The following is a 24,462-nucleotide window of genomic DNA, read 5'->3' as shown; positions in this document are numbered from 1 at the left end:
ACAAACAAGTATAAACTATTAACAATTTTGCCAAAAGGAATATTACATTAATTTTATATATAGGCTCCACCACGTTTTTTTTGAAAATCATTTTCAAAGCTACTGAATTTTTTCTAAATTTTCTTTTCTTAATTGAAAGCACAATCCTTCTGGTTTTTCTAGATATTTAATAAGTAATTAAAAAAGAAACTGCTTCAGATTTCCTAGATTTCTTTACCAATACCCATTAAGTATTTATTCAAATTTTCAAATTGAATTTATTATTGGGGAAACATAAAATACTATATATATATATATATATATATATATATATATATATAATATATATATATATATATATATATATATATATATATTAGTATATACATTAGTATATCATAAATAATAAGTGAAAAATAAGAATTCGTCATTATTGGAGCCCTTTGTGCTGTTAATGTGAATTTCTTGATACAATCCGCTAATGACCGACATCATTAGGGACAGATCTGGACTTTTCAAATTATAAAGTGAATTTTCAACAAATTCACTCGATTTTGTAATGTTTTTAGTAATTACTACACGAAAAGATCAAATTATAAAGATCTACTAATCAAGTTTTGTGATAAGAGTTACAACACACAATTTAACTCATTATTGTTTATTTTGTCATAAGTGATGAAATCTTATGAGTATTATTTTTTATTGATGAAAAAGTTTATAAATTTATTCATAAATATATATATATATATATATATATATATATATAAGAATTAGTTTAATTAACTTCTTGAACAAAATTTCAAATAAAATAATGTTCAAATGTGGAAAAACTTTAAATTTAAAATCCAGATTTGAAGTAGTTGTTGAAATTGACTTTGTTTTGTATTTTTATTATATATATATATATATATATATATATATATATATATATGTGTATACGCCCTCCAAGAAATCTATCATATATATGTGTGTGTGTATATATATGTATATATTATTACACCTGTGAATCATATATAATGCAGAACTAATGCAAGTATCATTAAAATAATTAATTTTTTTAGCAAGAAGGAAAAACAAGATGCAAATGATAACAAAATCTCATATAAAGTTTATATATGTATGTATATGTATATATATATATATATATATATATATATATATAATAGTACGAGAGGCGACGACAAAATGTGTTGCTTTATTCTTTAGTTTATTTTTTGTTTTTTAAATTTAAAGTTTTAATTTTATTAATTTTATTTGCCATTCTTATTAATTTAATAATTCATTTTTTATTAAATTTATTTTTAAATTATTAATTAAATTATTTGCTCCTTGAATTTAAAGTCTTAATTTAAAATTCTTCGTTTCTTGTATTTTAAATTTGATCACTTTTTTATTTGCCATTGTTATTAATTTGAAAATTCATTTTTTATTTATTTATTCCTTAAATTAATTATTATTCATTTGATTTGTTATTTAATTATTTGATTATTTTTATAAGCACTTTGAATTCGATCTTTCATATTCTTTAGCATTTAATAGAAAATTCCGGATATTTTTTTGGATTTTTTTTTTGGTTTATTGAGTTCCCAAATGAGAAATTTATATTTTTGTCATGTCGTTTAATCCGACATGCTAATTTTATGTTTTTTTGTCGTTTCAAGTCATTCTGAATCGCTTGACACCAAGATAGCAAAAAGTATATGTGTTTGTGTAAGTGAGCCAAAATTCGACTTTGGCGGAACCGAGCTTAGAAATTTTGAAGCAAAATTACCCTTATATCTATTTTTAAATTAATTTCTTTAATTTTATTTATTTCCTTTACCCTGTGTCTACATCCCCCGGACTAACCGAGTAGATTTTCCATGTATGAGTCCTTATTCACACAATGTGCGCCCCCTTACGTGTGCCCCATCGGAGTCTTTCTGTTGTAACTTTGTAATTTAATTCTCGTTGTGTCGTGTTGTTACATTGAATTTTTTTTTATTCGAGTTACAAGGGATGAATACAGAAATAAGGGATGGAAGTGACAGAGGGCGTGGCCAGGGGGCTCCGAAAACATACAAGTAGAAAGTAAAAAGACCCATTAGGACACATTAGGGGCACTGATTCGTTGTGGATAATAAATGTAATAATAATAATATTTTACATGGAAATTGATAAATCTTGTTGGTTGTTGATGATAAAGGTGGTGAAAGGGAAGTAGATAGAGTTTTTATTATGTGGATTTTTTTAAAAAAATTTGAAGTAGAAGTTAATGTTTTCTCCAGAAAATTCCATTTGCTAATTTTTTGTTTTCTTGACGTAAGAGGTTTCTTTAAATTTAGTGGATTTTTTTGCTTTTTGAAGTAAAAATAGCAATTAATTTATTTTTTAGTGTCCATTTTTTAATTAAGTAGTCAACTAGTATTATCACTTATAATAATTAACTGCAACAATTTTTTTTATTTACTGGTTTAACTGCAACACATTTTGTAGAATATTGTAAGAAAAGTTTTTCAAATTCAGTTTTTATGAAATTTTATAACCACGTTTAGTGTGACTGAAAATTGGCCAGTAACTATTTTACTAATTTGAAGCCTCTTAAGAATGTGGCGAGCTTTTCAGTGGGTAAACCATTCATATAATTTGTGCTAGCTATCTGCACGATCGGTTAGTTATTTTTAATACATACTAAAATTATTGATACTGAAAATTTTCTAGAAATATTGTTTGTGGCTATGCGACACACACACACACACACACATATACGTGTATATATATATATTGAATTGCAAAGTTAAAATTATTTATTTGAGGTATATAAGTGATGTTTAGAACTTTAGCTAGAATTAGAATTAAAATCCGATTTAATTTTGATACTCAAAAAAATTTTTTTTGAAAATTTGAATAAAAACTCTTTTCTCAATCAACAAAAGCAGAAATTTTACAAATCATTCAAATCGGACTGCAAAAATCGAAAGGCAAAAACTGCTATTTTCGGCACTTTTTGCCTTTATCTTCGGAACGGCTGGAACTGCCTTTACCAAAAACTAATCAGCACATCTCCCTACCAACAGGAATCGACTGCTTTTTAAATTTTTCAAATCGTAGTTAATTGTTCTAGAAACGAAATTAACTCAGGCATGGTCAGATTGTATGTACCCATGTCCTTTACAGCTTTCTTTCAACTTATATGAAATGAATGAATAATTATGAACATTTTTTTACAATATTTAGCAATATAGATTAAAAAAAAATAGAGACGAGAATAGGACTCGAACACGCTTCGATCAAGCCTAAGAGTTGAAAATTCGTCTCTTTAGCGACTGAGCTACATCGACACGTTGAATAGTCAATGTTTTTCATTTATCTCACAAAAAAATAAGTCAAGCTACTAAGCACTCGCTATAGCTCCTCGGGGATAGGGAGGTCCGGCTGCTCTTGGCAACTGAGCCGATCGGCCCAGCTGTACCCCCTCACCACGATAAGGTGGCAGCCACGAGGGGGGGGGATGGGAGTCAGGGGGAGAGACGGGATTGCACACTCACACTTAGACTGTGATCGCCGGCCGAATTCCAAATCGACGCGAAAGCCAGGGGAATCGCACGAGGGACTCGACCCCGACAGTCGCGGATTCAAAGAACCCGACGACGAGCACCACATTCGCACCATGCACACACATACACCATGCCGCACGTAAGGCAGACGCAGGCCGAATTCCGAATCGACGCGGGAATCACGGGAATCAACCAGGAGACTCGACCAGGTGACGTCCGCGGGACTCGAGGAACCCGACGGCGAAGCCCGCCGCCACACAGTTTGGCGGCTCTTGCTGGCCGGCCCGACTCGAAAGCTCCGGGCACCACGTCGCGATCGAACCGCTCCGGCCCTGGACACGAAATTTTGTTCAGTGGGTGGAACCCTTCCAGCGTTCTGGTCGACGGTCTTAAAGCCTGGGCCAACCAAAGACCTCGCAGAAGTGGCCGAGTCCGACGATGCCGTCGCCGAAGCGGACCATCGTATCGTCGGCGCAGTATTTTATCGCGTGCACAAATATCGCAGCACGAAGACATTCTGCTTCGAAACACAGGCTGCCCTCTAACCTACAGCGCACACAATTTGTGCAATTCGACGTGTCGATGTGGCTCAGTTGACAGCACCCACATACTTGCAGTCTTGATCGATGCCAGTTCGAGTCCCGACCCCGTCTACTTTTTATTTATTTTTTCAATATATATTGTTAACACAAATTGATACATTTGAAAGAAAGAATAAGTAAAGGATATGGGTACTGGGTACATACAATAAGACTGTACCCGAGTACCTCATTTACTAAAATTTAGTTGTTTTTTAATCCTCATTATATTTAGTAGTTAAATCAAACATATATATTCCTGATGTTCTCCTCGTTAGTGTTTGTCGTGTATAACGAGAGCAACAAAATGGAAATGAATAAAATAAAACTAAAAATAAAAGGAAGAACAGACAACAATTTACTTAATGGTCATGACATTGCATATTTTATGCAACAGGATACACATAATGGACTCAAAGGCCAAGTCGGAGATAAAATGAGAATGGCGAAAGGCGAAACGTATAAAGTTGAATGTTGTATACATAAACTAAAAAATATTCATTGGGAAACCTATAACATATATATATATATATATATGAGTGAGTTCTTGAGGGCGATACATCAAACAAAGAAAAGCCAAAGATTTATAAAATAATCTTTATTTCCAAACGTTTCGACATTCAATTTAATGTCATCATCAGTGGATCTAAAAACAGTATGAAAATTAGCATATCTAGGTAATTATAATATATGTGGATTGGTAAAGTAACTATACAATAAGAGAAAAATTAACAAATAGCAACACTTAACAACAAATCAAATATAAAAGATAGGAAAGGTAGTAGAGACTAGAATTAAATAAATAATTAAAAAGTATAGGCAAAAATATTTAAGTACACTCATATAAACTTACGCATATATACATATATGTACGTACACATATACACACATATACATATATATATACATATATATATATATATATATACATGCATATATCCATATACACACACATACAAACATATAATACACATATACATATACAGATACAACAATATATACCTATATATGTACACATATACATGTAAGACTATACACATATAAATATACGTATATACATATATGCAACGTGCATGCATATTCACAACGACGTACATGTACATGTATGAACCATACATATACTCATACCTATCTATGTAACTATAGCTATACACGTATACACATACATATACGCATAAACATGTATATACACATATATACACACATATATATATACATATATATACATACATATATATATATATACACACAATACATATATATACATATGTACATAAATGCTCACAAATATAGATATATATATATATACACAATATATATATACAACATATATACACATATATATATATATATATACATATACATATACATATATATACATAATATAATATACACATACATACATGCATATATACGTATATATAATTACATGTATACACATATAAATATGCACATACATACAAACATACATGTAAATAAGCAATATACATATATATACATACATACATACAAATACATATATATATATATATATATATATATATATAAACATACAATATATGTAAACTCGTATATATGTAAAGCAAACAAATTATTTATGAAGATGGATAATACATATAAAATACAAGTGGACTTACATTACGTTGGTTAGTTACATATAGAGAAGTGTACACAGCACTAGAGATTTGGCACTAACATTTATACAACTAACTTGTCAGCACTATGCATTTTTTTATAAAATTTTTTTGTATGATGTAAACAGAAAAATGATAGTTTTATTGAACAAAAATGTAAGTAGAATTATGTAATTTCTGCCACGATATATATATATCGGCGCTGCTGAAGTGTCCTTTTTCTATTGCGAAAGTATCGAATATCCCGAAAAAAATGGATCAAATAGCCACCCTTCACCTATATCGATGTACCCTTATTTGAAGTACAGATTTACTAACTTAATAGAATTAGCGAACCAAAAACTTATCGCATTACACGACTAGAAAGAAAATTGAAATCATTGGAAGTAGTAAGAATGCTTTTCATACAATTTTAGCTATACTGTTGAAAAATCAATGAATGAGATCAATTGAGAACTTATCAAGAGAATAATTGAATGCTGTGCCTGTTGATCACACTAAATAACGGAATTTAATAACAAAATTAATAATTATATTCAAAAATGAGTATACGATGAAATGAATATTATACTAATTCAAAATAACAATACACCTCATAAAACAATTAAATAACGTGCACCTGAAAATTATCTTTAAGTATCGTACACTAAACAACAGTACTCAAGATGAACAAAGATAACAACAAAAAATACTTTCGTTAAAGTATTGACAATGTTGTAAAAAATAAGGTACGTATCTTTTGCCCTCTACTCAAAAATAGCATCATGATATAATACCATACACATCACTCGTTTTTGAGATACTGGTGGTGGATCTTTAAGCAATAATATTTTAATATTTTTAATATTTTTTCCAAATTTAAATTGTTATTTCCGATAATGATCTCAGTGGATTTTTTTGCATGTCTGCAAGGTATAATAAAATCAAAACGAATTATTGATATGTGCTTTGTGTTTTCAAATATCGTTAACTTCGATTTGATATGGGTTCAGAAGAAAACTTTATATATATATATATATATATATATATATATACATGTGGATATTTTGCACCTTCATCAAATGTAATAAAAACTTACAAAGTTTTTTTTGACGGCTACTGTGCTTTCAATATGATTTATATATATATATATATATATATATATATATATATATTTGTAATATTTTTGCAGCCTAATCGTCGAATTAAAAAAAAGATTAAATATAAAAAATATTTATGTCATTTAACGTTTCGACACTTGATGTGTGTCATCATTCAGTAATCTAAAAAACATATTGCATAAATACAAAGTTGATAATAAATATAAATATGTAAAAGGGAGAAAATTATACATACCAAACCAGTAAAAACAATAGAAAAAAATAATTATGATGTAAAATTTATTGAACATTAATTTGTGTGTATCCTTTATTTATTTTTGAGAGATAGAATTTCATTTCTAGAACAATTAACTATGATTTGAAAAATTTAAAAAGCAGTCGATTACTGTTGGTAGGGAGATGTGCTGATTAGTTTCTGGTAAAAGCAGTTCCAGACGTTCCGAAGATACGAGGCAAAAATAGCAGTTTTTGAGAGAACTAAGCATCCGATTTGAATGATTTGAAAAACTTTCTGCTTTTGTTGATTGAGAAAAGAGTTTTTTTTTCAAATTTACAAAAAAACAAATTGTTTGAGTATCAAAAATAAATCGGATTTTAATTCTAATTCTAGCTAAAGTTCTAAACATCACTTACATACCTCAAATAAATAATTTTAACTTTGCAATTCAGTTTAAACAATTCTTATAAACAATAGGCAATGTACTTTAGTTTAAATCCGATTGATCGAGCTTTGTTTATTTACTTTTCATATATAAACGTCGTCGTCCAATTTATAATTTGTCTATAAAATACGAATAATAAAAATTACAATATTTATAATAATATTTGAAAATATTTAATATTCTTGGAATATTTCATTATGGGACGGGAAGTTCCAGCAATTTGACTTAAGGGACGATGCCATACACTACTAGTTTTAAAGTTAACTTCTTGCATTAGAACTATTTCGACTTTTTATTTTGTAAAGTAAAAACAGGATTGTTGTTATTAATATTTGATTGTACATGTTGGGGGCTCCCGAGGCTTATTCGATGGGGAGCCCCCTATATCCCTGTACCAACATAAATTTTATTCGTGTAATTTAGAAAAATTTTCAGACCATGCTCAGAAAGAGCTTAGAATCATAATAATTTTTCATTTCTATAAATAATTTATAATTGAATAATTATAATTCTATTAATTAAAAATATTTTGTTGTTTATTTACAGTTTGCTTATGTTGCCTAATTTGCACCCTGAACTTCAACAATGGCAACACCGTTTTTGGTAAACAATATGGCGTCATGTTTACAATAACAAGTTGTGTCAAATAGTGTAAAATTAGTGAATTTAAAGTTGTAATAAATACACATATACTTAAAAATGTATATATTTTTATTTCAGTGTATAATGCGAGTGTATTTATTACAACAGAGTGATATGTCAGACGTAGTAATATCTGACATGTGTTTGACAGCTCCGAGTACAAAATAACATGCAGATAACAAAACGAAAATAACATAATACAAAGTACAAGAACAAAGAAAGAAATAAGGAGAAGATGTCGATGGAGTGAGGCGAGGTGAGGGCTTCTTAAAAATGTCTTATTTTTACTCATTCACACAGCACACGGCTCTCTTACAAAGTCCTTTTTTGTCGATTTTTAACAGTTCACTTGCGAACTTTTGTTTCGATTCATTAGATGATGAAGGAGGACTGCACAGCTGTTGGAATAATAATACACACACACACACACACACACACACACACATATATATATATATATATATATATATATGTGTGTGTGTAACTTTAGTAACCTAACCTATAAACGCATATACCTTAGAAGATTCTAATATTCTCAGTTACTTGAAATTTTCCAATATATATATATACACACATATATATATATATATATATATATATATATATATAAGTGTATACATGTGTATAAATACATTAAATTTTTTCTCCCATTTCTTGAATATCATAACCGTCCGATATTTCATTAAGATGATATCATTTGATTAGTCTAAATTACTATTTAATGACCAAACTAATTAACACTAATTTAGAACAAAACAATCGAGAACAAACAGGACATACGTCTGTTTTACGGTTTTTTCTAGAACTTCCGACTTGGAATTATTATTTTTTTTTCGGTAAAAGAAAGAATTACGTTAGGTTAATTAAGATCTTCAGATTTGGAGAGAGAAAATCGGTATTGGGAATCATTAATAATAATAATAGAATTGATATATTGGGAGAAATATGATTTTATTAAAGTAATGATGTTAGACAATATTATAGATTGCTTAATTTTGTACAAGTTTGCCAAATATTCTATTTATATTAAGCAAACTCTTTGAAAGATACAAAATATGTTTCATCATCACGATATACATCGATTCTTCATGTAGATCAAAATTAATTAAGAAACTGTCTAGGGCGATAAAGAATTCGAAAATAGCGTGTTATATATATATATATATATATATATATATATATATATAATATATATATATAATTTTGAACAAGTCTGTCTTACACATTTATCTAACAAAATCATTTTTTCATTCATTGATTTATCAAAATTATACAGGGTTGCTTTAGGATAATTTGCTGCAAAAAAGCTTATTCTATTACCAAATATCAAGGACAAAATCTTTTATATATTTAAAACATCTGGTTTTCTTTTTTTCAAATTCAAAATAAAAATGTCTCAATTTTTCTGAAATAATATAAAAAAAATCCAAGTGATTTTTTGATAGTTGATATATTTAGTTTTATATTAAAAATAATTTTGTTATTATTTATTACACACTGATTGAGATTATTTGACTAAATTTAGATACAAATATTTTTTGATAAATATTATTTATGTACAAAAAAATATTTACAACTAGTAATACATATATAAATATATATAGGTGGTCCTTCATATAGATGTTTTTGAATTTTTCTGCTCCCAGGTGCTCAAATGCTTCCAAATTGATAAAAAACAATTCTTTGAGAGTTTTAGCTCTTAATATTAACTTTAAGATAGTCCGCACTCCAACCAAAGTTTCTCCCTAAGTAAATACTTATTTTATGAAATATATCAAATTTTTGTTATAATTAAATCAATCATCAAAATAGACGAATACATTGTTATTCTCAAAATTTTGATTTATAAGTAATAAAACAAATGGAATTTTACCCATGTTATTACCATAAAAAACTTTGGTTGGCGGACTATCTTAAAGTTAATATTAAGAGGTAAAACTTTTAGAGATTTTATTTATCTCTGGGAGCAAGGAAATTCGAAACCATCCATATCAAGGACCACCCTATATATTATAATATATATACATACGTGTGAATGTATGTGTATGTGCATTTCTATCATTTTATCAAAGTCCATTACACACGTTAATAGTTTTTCAAGTGTCTCCTTGAAGTGTGCTCGAACTAAACAAGCAATTGACCACTACTGCTCTCCATATAAGAATCCTATTAGACGAGTCAATACTCTATTCCGATCCGACCCCAAACACTTAGGGGGTAGTATTCACCTCTAAATAGTTTGGATTTTGATCCAAAAATTGAAATGAAAAGTCTCCATTCCTCTCACCAAACAATCTGGATAAAATTGAATTTTTCTTGAAGCACTCTTGAGGAAAATAGTAATTGATAGATTCATAGATTAATATGATCCGTCCATTTCTTGGATTGTTTAAAAAAATTATTTAACTTGTGGTAGTGTTTTATCTTTGTAATTTTCTACGTGCCAAATCTGAAAACAATAATACACATTATTAAATTTATATACACAATTTGAATATGGAATTTAAATATACATATTTGTTTCGTTGACTATTTAATTTTTAAAATCGGTTCAGCATTTTTGGCAAAAACGTGGATGAAAATTTATTTTGAAAATCAAAAAAGAGGTTTTTGTGAAAACGCCCAAGAGACAAATTTTCACTCATAGACAAAAATAAAAGCACCTACACTTTCCAATTTTGATCTCAAAGAATTCAGAATGGCCTGGAACTTAGAAAATAGAAAATTATCTTCTTTTCCTTCGGGAACTTGAATTTTTTTTATTTAAATCAATAACTACGTCGGAAATGAAGAACAATTTTTAAAATGCAGAGTATTTGCATCGTCAGCCCTTGCAAAAATATTAATTTGCATATGAATACGGATCGAAGAAAAGTTAAACCCTAATATTTCTTAACGACGTATTCAGAAAAATCCTGCATAATATATATATATATATATATATATATATTATATATATATATATATATATATATATATATTATTCGTCAAAAGATTACACCCACAGTTCGAAAAGATTAGCATAAGTTAAGACTTTGTCATTTCTTATTTGATTTTCGAAATAAAAGACGTGATCAAAATTTCACATTAATGGAGATGTGCTAGAATTTTGTGTATTGACTAGAATATTCGCCATGTGTATGAATCAGTGGTTATTTAATAGTGAGATACTGACGCCACAGTTAACTGGTTAAAATTATCATCAATTTATTATAATGTTGTTCATTCATATGGACCTGTCTTTATGCCTAAAGATCACCCAGCGAGTGATGTCTTACGCTCCAATAGCTGCAACCCCTTTGCTGTCATCCCTCAATTTGCCGCCGTATCATCATTTCAACATCATCATCATCATCATCATCATCCGCCACGATGCACCGTTGCACCCATTATGGATCAATTTTAAACCGTTCGGGTTACAATTCGGCTATTCGGGGTATTCAAAGGGTAACTTATTAGAGATCAAACATTGCGGATGATTCGATAGTTATAGGTAGTTTGTTGCACATTTTGTGGATGGGGATAAAGTACAAGAAATAGGCTAAAATAGTCCCGTTGGACTAGATAACTGAATGTAAAATAGGAACATAATTGAGATTTTTTTCTCTTTGGTAAAAGGAGCTTTTGATTACGTTATTCAGTCAGTCAAGGAGTTGGGGTTTAATATCAATTAGTAATTTTAAACCAGAGGAATTCTGGAGGGACCAGGATTACTAACTATATGTTTAAATATATATATATATATATATATATATATATATATATATATATTCTTCTAATATTCCATGTCATCATCAGTGGATATTAAAAAATTGAACAACAATATAAGCATATAGCATTTATGATGGAAACATTCTAATAATAGATACAAGTCAATATATATTAATTAAAAGAATAATGTGTAGTTTTTTTGGTGAAAACACACACCTCTCCAAAATGGTTTCACTTTGTCTTTATTAAATAGTTTATTACCATTATACAGAATAGTCACATTTCCAAGAAAAGTTTAAAGTTTTTATATAAAAAAACAAGCCTTGTCTACACTTTATTCGGACTCAGTAATTTTTCATCCCTCGCAAAATGCATACATTTACAAGGGAGAAATTGTACACCCTTTTACAAGGAGTTAATAATCAATTCACATTGTTATTTTCCAAACGAGAAGATTTTCAGAATGGAGTTGTGGGGGAGGCAGCAATTTGGAACATTAGAGTTAAAATATTAACGGGAATTCAAACATTTACTATATACATATATAATATAATTTAGGTATTTTTTGTTCTAAGATATATAAACTAGTTGTAAGTGGCATTTTACTAATTTTTCGAGTATGTTATCACTACTGCTTGACATCAAGCTGGTCGAGTAGGTCATTAAATATCAAAGGTATTTGTGAGTGTGTGTGTGCGTTCGTTCGTGTCTATTTTCGCGAAATGTTATCTTTTTGGTATCTCGGAGGTGAGTGCAAACAATGTGCGATTATCTATTATCTAAGAGAAGATAATCCGATTCTTATCTCGGTGTTAAAATCAATTTCCTTCTGCGCACACAATGCACTTAATTCTTTCACTCTCATTCATTCTCTCACCTTTTTTAACGGACTGAAAACACCTTTTGGCAATAATAAATACTAAAGCATTGCTAACCAAGATGAAAAAAAAAATGGTAAAGAACAGGCCTTTGGTAAATAAGATTGATTCGAATTCCATTTATTTAATGAGAATGCTTTTGTGAATATTTATAAAATCTTGTTGGAAATACACACCTACACAAAAAAAACACACACATATACACACACACATATATATATATATATATATATATATATATTAGGGTGGTCCTTAATATGGATTTTTTCGGAAAACGTTTTCTGAAAGATTTATCTCTTACTATTACTACCAACCAAAGTTTCTTGGTTCTTCGTTCTAAGTATATACTTATTTTATGAAATATATCAAATTTTTGTTGTAATTTTTTTATTTATGATCAAAATAAGCAAATGCAATGTTATTCTCAAAATTTTGATTCACTTGTCGCTAAATTATAAACCAAATGTAATTTTACCCTAGTTATTGCCATGAGAAACTTTGTTCGGAGTGCGGACTATCTTGAAGTTAATATTAAAACTTGAAACATTTATGAATTTTTTTTATCAATTGGGAAGCATTTGAGCCCCTAGAAGCAAGAAAGTTTTAAAACACCCATATTAAAGTCTTGTTTCCATATAAGGAAGCAAGTCTTTAATATGGCTGTCCTGCAAACAGCGAACTTTCCGAACCCTTTTTTAGTCTTGTGCAAATATCTTTAAATTTATATTCAACCACATAATATTATTGTATATAGTTGAAAAGCTTATAAAATAACCTAAACTATAGTATAAATAGAAGTAATAGGTGCCTTTATAAACAATTGCAAAAATTTCTATCAAATATTAAAATTCAATCAGATGATTCAATTCATGTCGAAAAGCAAAGAACTTTCTGTACACTTTTTTAGTTCTGTGCAAATATCTCAAAATTTATATTCTGTCACATAATATTATTAAATATAGCTAAAAAGCTTACAAAATTACGTATCCTGTGGTATTAATAAAATATATTTGTGCCATAATGAAATATCATGAAAATTTCCATAAAATATCAAAATTCAATCGAATTTAAGCAAATATATCGAAAATTAAATATTTTATACATAGCTATAAAATTACCTTTTTTATGGTATTAATAAAATATATTTGTGCCATAATGAAATATCATGAAAATTTCCATAAAATATCAAAATTCAATCGAATGGATCATTTCATACTTTATTTAATACCTATAACTTTTCGCGGATACTTTTCTACTTTTAAGCAAATATCTCGAAATTTATATTATAGGGAACTACATTATCATACATGAGAGTTTATAAAATTACCTAAATAATGGTATGGTAAATGGAATTTTACCCATGTTATTTCCAATAGAAACTTAGTTGGGAGTGCGGACTATCTTAAAGTTAAAGAGCTAAAACTTTCAGAGATTTTTTTTATCAATTTGGAAGCATTTGAGCCCCTGGGAGCAAAAAAATTTAAAACATCCATATTAAGGACCACCCTGATATATATATATATATATATATATATATATATATACATATATATATATATATATATATATATATATAAAAAACAATTGTGGGGTTTTAAAATCTGAAGTCCCAACGTTGTGTTTTTGACCTAAAGCGACGCGTCGTACTGGGTTGCGGTGAAATTTGGTAAGACACGGGCCTGAAAAATTTACGAATAGCAAACTTTTATAGCTGACAATTATTTTTTTCGAACTTTCGATTATATACTTCAACAGTTGTACATATAATAATCATAATATCCCTCATTACTGTATCTCATATGTCCTTTACCATGTTTCCATGTCCATCGTTGCTAGATACTTAACCAAAAATCCACCTACCAATCTGCATAAATGCGTGTTAAATATCTGTAGGTGACAAAATCCATCTCATTCATCTCATTCATCTGATTCATCTGATTCATCTGCATCCTCTCGTTTTCCATTCTTTTCAAATCTAATGCCGAGATAATATCTCCTAATCCTCGAACTGTAACCGAACGCCCGAGGATAATGTGCGGTTAATGTGGCCCCCTTGGTCGTACTTTACACATTCCCATTGTTGTCACGATAATAATAATAAATAAATACTAAATACTTTTTCAACAGATTTTTTTTTCTCGAAACGGATTCCGGGACTGAGGGCATTTTTTTCGAACGGCCGCCGGACGGATCGTGGCCACAAATAATATCGGATTATGGGATAAAGGATATAGAAATAATAAAGGAATTTATAATATATATATATATATATATATATATTAGGGTGGTCCTTAATATGGACATTTTCGAATTTCCTTGCTCCCAAGGGCTCAAATGATTTCAAATTGATAAATAACAATTCTGTAAAAGTTTCAGCTCTTAATATTGTCTTTTAGATAGAGCGCAATTCAATCAAAGATTTGTATGGAAATAGTATGAAAAACATATTTTTCGAAAACCCCATTTTCAAAAAATCTAAATTTGGGATAAATTTTGCTTTAAAGAAAACACTGGACACAAAGTAGAAATTCGGGACTGTCCCGGTCTCCATAATAATAATTGAAAAATTATAATTACTATAATTCATTTGACTCGTATATATAAAACTGTTTAAGCACATAACATCATAAAAAATATCATTCATAAAATGCCAAATTGCTATACGTAAATTTTCCAGGCCAAATTTTGCCTATTTGAACCGCAACCTGGAGAGACGCGTTGTTTCAGGTTAAAAACACTGCACTGGGACTTTGGCTTTTTCTTTATATAGTTTTAACATTTTATCACAATTTTGTAATATAATATATAATAGGTTAAAATTTTAACATTTATTATTATTATTGGCAAATATTAAGGTAATAATGATACATAGAATATTTTTTTATTGCTTCGGGAATTAATATTTTTTTTAATTAAATTATTGATCTATTGTTTGCGACGATTGTGAAACATACACGTTCGGTTTTGAAGTATAATAAAAACAATACATTTTTAACATATTATAAAAATATATAAATAAAATATATTTTATAAAAAAAATATCTTCAGCTGAATATGCATAACAAAATTTTAATAACTTTACAACAATAATTTGATAATATTATTTGATAATAGTTTTGAGAAAAGGGATTTTTTCAAACAAAATTGTTTATTTGGAAGCAAAATCAACTTGTTTAGAAATTGTATATATATATATATATATATATATATACAAATTGAAATGTTTGTTGAAAGCTTGAAAAGCCCATAATAGACTGTTGATGCATCTGCCCCATTGTTCGAATCACTTCAGAAATATAAATGTATATTTGTATATATACATGTATATATATATATATATATATATGTATATATATATATATATATATATTTCTGATCTGATGGTTATTTGTTATTTTTGTATCATTATAAAATCTACTGCTCATAATATGACAATGGCCTTTTCAAAACTTCTTATAAAAATATTTATTCACATTGTAACAGACGGATTAATATACAAACGATATATATATATATATATATATATATATATATATATATATAAATATAAATATACAGTAGACATTTGCTATACCCTAAGTATATCGGTGGTTAAAATAAATACCCAAATGCAAAAATATAAAAGTATAAATATTTTTCTTACATATTTATATTGTTTTGTTGAGTATTATACAACGAATTCAATGGTGATAAAAACCCCTAAAAATATCATTTATTTATTGTCAACGTTTTGGAACTATATACGTTTCATCTTCAAAATATCTGATCTTGATTGAAAAGTGAACAAACAAAATCAATGTAGTAAAAAATAAATGAAAATTTAAAGGATTTTATTACAAATGATAAAATTAGAAATATCATAGTACAAACATATTTTTTCCTCTCTGGCAAAAGCACAAAATTTTCCTTTCTCAAGTCGAAAATCAAATTATTACTATTTCCAATAACTATGCGCCATCGCAAAGTCAAAAATCACATATCCCTTATAGTTGCACCCTTATAGTTTTTTCGCCCTATTGGCAAGTCGTCGTTGCAGTAATTAAATTTCGTCAAATGGGAATAACGAGCATATTTTCGGGAAGTAAAATATAATCGCATTTCAGATGTTGTCATTGGTCGACATCGGTGGGAATATTTGACAAATTGTCAAGGGATGAAGGGATAGAGGGATAGAGGGATAGAGGGATGGAAGTTATAGCTTTTGGATTTATTTTGCAGATTAGAAAGGGACTTGATGTTTGCAATATGTAATAATTAGTTTTGTGCCTAAAGCACCAGTTTTTTTCTTCATTGCTGGTATGTAAAATGGATTGCTTAAGTTTTTAAAAATTGCTGGTTTTAACTAGATGTAAGTGGCATTTGGTCTTAAGGTAAGTTGCTAAAATTTTAAGAATAAATCGATAAGAATCAATTATTAGAGATTGCGAACTATTTGTCATAAAATTTTAAAATTTTGACGTAAATTGTCAAAAGTTCAATATCCCAAAGTTCACTTTTTGCCAAAACAACATAAGGTTTGGAGTTTAGTTCTATACAGATCAGAGACATGGACTCTATGCAAAGTCACCAGAAGAGTATTCAAAATGTGGTATGAAAAAGATAAAATGGCCTTTCTAGGTGTCAAATAAAAAAAAAAGAATTTTCGCATATAATAAGGAAAAGAGGATGCTGGTCAACCTCAATCTGGAAAAGGACTTTGATAAATTATATCAAAATGTAGGAATGCTTAATTTGTTTAGAGATCTATACTGATAAGCAAATGGAAAAATTAGATTATGACTCCGTACAGATCAGAGGTGTGGACTCTAGGGATGATCAACATAAACTTCCTCTAGGCTGGTACTGGACGATGAAATAGAATTGAATTTAAAAATATTGCTAGGAATTGGAAAGAAAGAAATCTACTGTCTTCAGAACCATATTGAGAAACAAGTGGTAAAATAAAAAAATGGCTCTGATGATGAACGACTTACCAGAAAATTGAATGTTGAAGTACCCGACAGAAAATGTTTTTCAGGAATGAGGTCTAAATTAATGTTTGCATCGAGTGTTAAATATATTTTCAACCTCCAATCTTGATCAAAACTAAAAAAGGACATGAAGGGACTTGAAGGAAATCGGATCGTATCGACTGACAAAATAATACTCGGAGAGCTAAAGATTCATAATCCGGCGCCAATATGACAGATGTAAACGAAACTCTTCACCGAATCAAAAATAAAAATAATAAACTCAAAAGAAAAAAGAAAATGAGATTCAATAATATTCTAAGAACCCGTATGGGGGCACAGGGAGGGACTAGGAATAATATAATTAATGGAATAATTCTCCAAAATTTTAAAATTATCATACAAATACATGGCAGGAATTTTATAGATTTGAAATTTTTTTTTTAATATGGGTAGTATGCTATATGTATATAGGATAATATTTTATTGTGTGTGTATTTACAAATATGGCATATGGCATGGGCTTAGTCAATTGTAAAAAGTCGTCGGTGGCCCCTAACTGCGATAATGTGTCCGCCCTGGGAAAAGGGGCCCTTCCAACAAATTCGGTACCAAATAGGGCGGCAATAATCTCTACCAATAATAGAAACTCGTATAAAAGTCTATATATATATATATAATAATATATATATATATATATATATATATATTTTGATGAGTTATTTAGAATCGGGCAGTAACACCAAGTAAAAAAACTAAAGTAGTTTTGAAATACTTTATTTATCCAAATTAAGCCAAATTTTAACTTGGTGTTACTGCCCGATTCTAAATAACTCATCAAAATATATATCAACACCAAACTCACATATTTCAATATATATATATATATATATATATATATATATATATATATATATATATATATATGTAGACATTTATAAACTTATATACCTAATATACGCTTACTTCAATATTGTTATTATGCTTAGGACATCTATTTATTTTCTCTAAAATATTCATGCTTTTATCCATTGTCTTTTTTATTTTTTTCATTTTTTCCACAAAATCATTCGAATAAATTGTTCGGCTGCAAAAGTGGCTCGTCTGGCGTCAATTTGATGACTTTGCAGAAATTTTTGCAGCATTTGCAATATCCGTTTGCACTTTTGCACAAAGTAACAATGTACACAACAATGGTAATAATAATAATGGTAATGGTAATGGATTGTTAGATGCACTTATAGTTAGAAAGACTTAAATGGGGCCACTTTAGCGACAATTAATAATTGTTGTAATTAACACGTTGGATGAATTAATTGTGTAAAATGATGGATGATGATGATGGTATAATGTACACTGAGGGTTGGAGGAAAAGAACATCTTGAATCTTTTCTTTACCATCTCACCAGAGTTTTTTTTCCTGTCCATTATATTTTGTTATTGATGAATCGACAAATTTAATCCGATGAAATTGTATACGAGTCCATTGAATTCTCTATTTTGGGTTTAGGTTTTTATTATTAATTCTGTCACGGGTTTATGAACGATTTAAGCTGTTTTGACTGCGACTAACGATAAAACTTTGACACTTTTTTATTTACACTTGAAATTTAGAAAAAAATTATATAGACATCCAACCAATTTAATGAATGAATCTTATAATGTGCATTATAATTATAAAAAATGTAACAACTATAAACAATAAACAAACAACGTTTAAATTCGAATGGTACAAAGAAAAATAATATGTCGGATACTTTTTTAGTTTTGTGCAAATATCTTAAAATTTGTGTTTTATCATAATATATTACAGTATATGTTTAGAAAACTTATACAGTTTTCCAATTTACTGTAGTATCAGAAATATCAACTTCATATTGAAAAATCACAAAGAATTTAATCAAACTTTGAAAATGTCGAAGCGTTGGGAGTCGAAAATTAATAATATATATTGAATTTTTGAGTTTGACTCAAATATCTCAAAATTTGTATTATATTTATATTTATTTTTTTGGTTAAAAAGCTTATAAAATTTTCTAAATTATGGCATTGATATAAAAATATAGTTTCATATTAAAGAATCATTAAAAATGTTATCAAATATACAAATTCAATCAAATAGTCCAACATATGTCCTGGTATAACATCAAGGAATAGTAACCTTCCGGCCACTTTTTTAGTTTTACGTAAACATCTCAATATTTTTATTTTGTCACAATATATTATTTTTGTCACATTATATTATTATAGTGCCTTATTAAAAAATCGCAAAAATTTTCATCAAACATAAAAGTTCTTTAACATCAATAATATTAGGACCACCACTGGGCGGCCTGATATGCCCTTTCTATTTATATTAATCAAAAAAATTACTAGATGTCATATTTATAGACAGTTGTAATTACTTAATGAAAAAAAAAAATGAAATAAAAAAAAAACATAAAAGTTCAATCAAATGGCGTAAGTAAAAGAAGTATAGTATACAGAATATATATGTAGATATATAAAGATGAAATTTCCTTAAATCAAGGGTTGTACTAATGAAATCTCATAGACTTGTTGTGCAAATAAAGAAGTAACATAATTATGGTCAATGCACCACCAACCCTTTCATCCCTTTCTTCATCCGAACGACAAACACAAATGTGTTTCCTGGTAAACAAAAACTGATTTAATATCAGTCGAAATGTCGAAAAATTGTTAGCAACCGTTTTTATCATGTCGAATTTGATTTTGAGGCATTTTGAGGTGTTTAGAAATACGAATTTGTGAACTGTACCAGAAATTTTTATAAGGTGTCTCCCATTGACCAATTTTTACCACAACTTTTTTTTAATGACTAAATATAGCATTTCAGTATTGCGTCTTCCAAAGTATAAATGTATGATACTTATGAATCCAAAAACAAGCATTTACAATTTTCAGTACCTGAAATGCAATTTTTTCCAAACTTGCATTGGTTTCCTCAAACTCAGTCTACCTAGTGACAACCTCAAGTTTCAAAAAGCTCGCAGAATACGCTGTTACGTGTTAATATCTACCTATTTTTGTACAAATAATTAGAGAATCGGACATAATTTTTTTTATTATTTACCTATTTTTGGCAGCGGCCGCCCTGTCTCTTTGCCTCCGATTTTTGAACCAATTTCCGACTTGGGTCGGAGTCAATCCGGTTGCCTGGGCAAGCTCTCGTTTTTTCGTAGGGTTCGGGTAGGGGTCCTGAAGGTACCTTGAAAATAAAACAAAAAAAATCAAATAAAAATCAATTATATAATATATAATTGCATCTTTACCATTCTCTTAAAAGGTTCCTCGTTCTTTCCTTAAAACAATGCGACTTTGGTTCACCTTCGCTGATTGAATAAGGAAGAGGAAACTTTTTTCGGACTCTGTATTTATCGACTGGACCCAAAGGGCGACCTCTTAATTTTTCTGCTTCCTGGGGAAAAAGATAGAAACTTCAAACATGGAAACTTCAAATTAAAACTAATAATTACAATTTTAATTTCTTTCTAAATGGCAATAAATTGAATTTTGCCATAACTCACTGAAATTTATGAGTTCTCAACTTATTTATAATAATATCAATTTTTAGATATTTATGTCGATTTAAAAAAATCACAACTTATATTTAAGAAAATTTAAGTTTTGAATCTGGTAGAAATTTTTATAAACTGTAAACTTTAATATTTTTTTTATTATTATTTATTAATATATTATTTTCATATTTCAGTCAGGCAGCGCAATAAACTGTAAACTGTAATATTTTTTTTATTGTTATTTATTAACTTCCCGAAGGAGAAGTTTAAGTTTTATATATTATTTTCATATCTCAGTCAGACAGGTGTGTCTGGTATGAGAGATTATGAAAACAAATTTCATAAAAATATTTGATTAGATGTTTAACAGTTTTTTTTAAACAGCAAAGATTTTAGTATTTTACATAATTTTCATAATTTTATAACCTTTCTTACTAAATTTTTATTTTAAAATTATAATGTATGTATGTACGTATTGCATATGTAATGTAAGTTCGATTTTTTATAATTTATACGTTTTTGTAGGTTTCAATGACTTAATGGGGTATTCTAGTGTAGAACGATGAATTTTAGGTCATTTTTAAAGTATCGTAAAAGAAAGCAATGAATGTTTTCACTATCCATTTTTTTACCACTTGTTCATTAATATTATTAAAATACAATACAAAAATTAAAAAAAGTTCAAAATTGAAGAAACTGGCAGCTGATAAAGTGGGTGGTTTCAAAAAATTGGCACCTCAGTCTTAACATGATTTCAGCCCTCCTAGCCGTGGGAAATGCAAAAAATAAAAAGATTATTAATCTACAATGATGTCGCAATCGCCCGAACTATTGACGAGTAAAAAATTTTTTTTTCACAAATTGGCGACTGTTTGAAATAAAAAGTGTTTTTTTTACTGTTTTTTTTTTTTTGTGTTTCTCGATTTTTTTAAAAATAGTAAATATTGGAATTTGGGGATAATCCTAGTTCGGGCTATAGATAGGTCTATAAACAAGACTCTCTCAACATTTCAAGTGAATCGGTCGATTAAAACTCGAGAAATCGTGTCAACAGTACTGAAAAAGTCTGTTCTGAGAAAAACGCATTTAAAGTTTTGCGCGAAGCCAAACCAGTATGGAGACCGGGTCATTAAAATGCCTATATCTCCGAAAATAATTCAAATTTTCAAAAACCTTCTCGTACCCATATTCTTAGATAATTAAACTTTGAAAATATGAAATAAAAAAAATTGTTTTTTTTTAATTTCTACACTAGAATACCCCCTTAATCTAATCATAAATGAATAAGTTAATCTAACAATATAATAATTTTATTTCTTATAATTTAATAGAATTTCTGTTTACTTATTTAATATTATGAACATAGTAATAATATTTTTTCTTACATATAGGTAACTATATTCTACCTGATAGTGAGCCTCCAGCCACATCGCTTGCAGCTTTCCATGAGAGTCCCTCGTGAATTTGTGCCTTTCCAGAATCGCATACAACTCTCTAAAGTGCCCACTGTGAAAGGCCACGATGGCCCTGGCCCTCAAGACAGCCTCCGACCTGTCCAACTCCAGAATATTCGGATGGGCCACCGGCAAAGACCACAGGAACCTGGCCAATCTCTCGATGTCGCCGGATTCCTCCAGAGTCTCGCAGACCGAGGACACTTGGTCCAGGGTGAAACTGAGAGTGGGCAGCGGAGGCGCCGGAGGGACCCCTTGGGATAATAGGGGACCCGGGAGGGCCCTTGAGGACATGTCGAGGGGCGCCTCCATTTCAGAAGATAGAGGACATCTTGTGTCATGTGAGTAGGTAATTTAAAGTCATATTTTTTTAGTCAAAATTTAGAATTTTGTCATGTCATATTGATAGATTTAACACCATGAACTTCCGACGGTAAACGATATTGTACTCATATTTTTTACTTAATTATAAAATTTTATATAAAGTACATCATTTTTTTGCAATATTTAATAAAAAAAATCTTGAAAATATATATTTACCATTAAACACTGCACAATTAGTGTAGTTTAATTACCATTAAACACTACACAATTTTATTTTGAACCACTTTTTCACCAAAAGTTTTGGGCTAAATTTTGTTTTTGCGATGTCACCACATTTGACTGACATATTGACACTTTCTGACATGTATGACATGGAATGTGTCATGCATTGACATTGACACTCATTACAATTATTGATAATTAGTTTTTATATTTGATTAAATATTTAATTCCACTGGCATATTGACATTTATTGACATACGATGTGTCATTTGTCACATTGACACTCATTACAATTATTGATATTAATATATATTTTAGAAAATTGTATTAATTAACTGCCACTATTGACATGTATGACATACTAGGTGTCACTTATTGACACTGACACCATTTCAATTATTGATAATAACTTTTAAATTTGATTAATTTAGTTAATTAAATATTATTACATTTTTTAGAATCATGATTTTTATATTAATTATATTTAAAGCTTGACACGTGGAGTATTTTGACATTAACTTGATTGATATGTGTCAAGGTTTATGTCAATACTAATTTAGAACAAAACTTGGTGTTAAAATAGATAAATAGACTATTTTAGATTTTTGCTTTTTGTATTTATTTTGAAAATTTTATATATAAAGTTTATGGTTTGTTGAGCTTTGAATGACACTTGTCAGATAATGGCGTCTGACACTTACTGACAGATTGACATAAGTTGCAAAATGACATCGGGTAATAGATATGTCAGTTTCTCAAGTTTTTTGTATATAAATTATAGTTTTTTACGCATTCACATTAAACTTTATAGACAAAGTTTGTGGTTTGTTGATCTTTCATACTGGTGTACGTGTATGACACTTGTCAGATAATGGCGTCTGACCCTTATTGACAGATTGACATATATGTTGCAAAATGGCATCGGGTAATAGATATGTCCGTTTTTCAAGCTTTTTGTATATAAGTTATCGTTTCTTTGCACTTTCACATTTAATTTGATCCTGGTTTCTAATAATACAGGTTTCAATGCATTTTCAAAGTTAAATTTTAATTGCTGAACAAGAAATTTGACCATCACATGATGAATTTACAAACTTTTTTGGGGCACTTTTTTTAAATTCACTAACACATATGAAAAAAGTTGTTTGATGTCATTGTCACAGCACTATTGTAAAATTTTTAAATGTTCAAAGTTTCCACGATATTTTTCAACATGCAAAATTTGGAGGTAGAGCACAGAAAATATAATAATTC

The 24,462-nt window shown here is 28.8% G+C and overlaps 2 protein-coding genes across 2 annotated transcripts in view; one reads left to right on the top strand and one right to left on the bottom strand.

Annotated features, from left to right (window-relative positions):
- Nucleotides 1-24,462, top strand: part of LOC113372278 (ATPase WRNIP1-like) — a 75,364-nt gene that overhangs the window by 9,935 nt on the left and 40,967 nt on the right. The window lies entirely within an intron of this gene.
- LOC113372279 (homeobox protein SIX6-like) lies at nt 20,760-22,980 on the bottom strand. Its single transcript, XM_026612606.1, has 3 exons — nt 22,615-22,980; nt 20,963-21,108; nt 20,760-20,898 (listed from the first exon to the last, which is right to left on the bottom strand). The coding sequence occupies exons 1-3, from the start codon at nt 22,972-22,974 to the stop codon at nt 20,760-20,762; spliced, it is 645 nt and encodes a 214-aa protein (XP_026468391.1). The 5' UTR covers nt 22,975-22,980.

The sequence above is a fragment of the Ctenocephalides felis genome, unplaced genomic scaffold (assembly GCF_003426905.1).
Source record: "Ctenocephalides felis isolate EL2017-DRISC unplaced genomic scaffold, ASM342690v1 CF-g0.4_SCAFFOLD_01604, whole genome shotgun sequence".
Lineage (NCBI taxonomy): Eukaryota > Metazoa > Arthropoda > Insecta > Siphonaptera > Pulicidae > Ctenocephalides > Ctenocephalides felis.
This window is presented reverse-complemented; position numbering and strand designations above follow the sequence as displayed.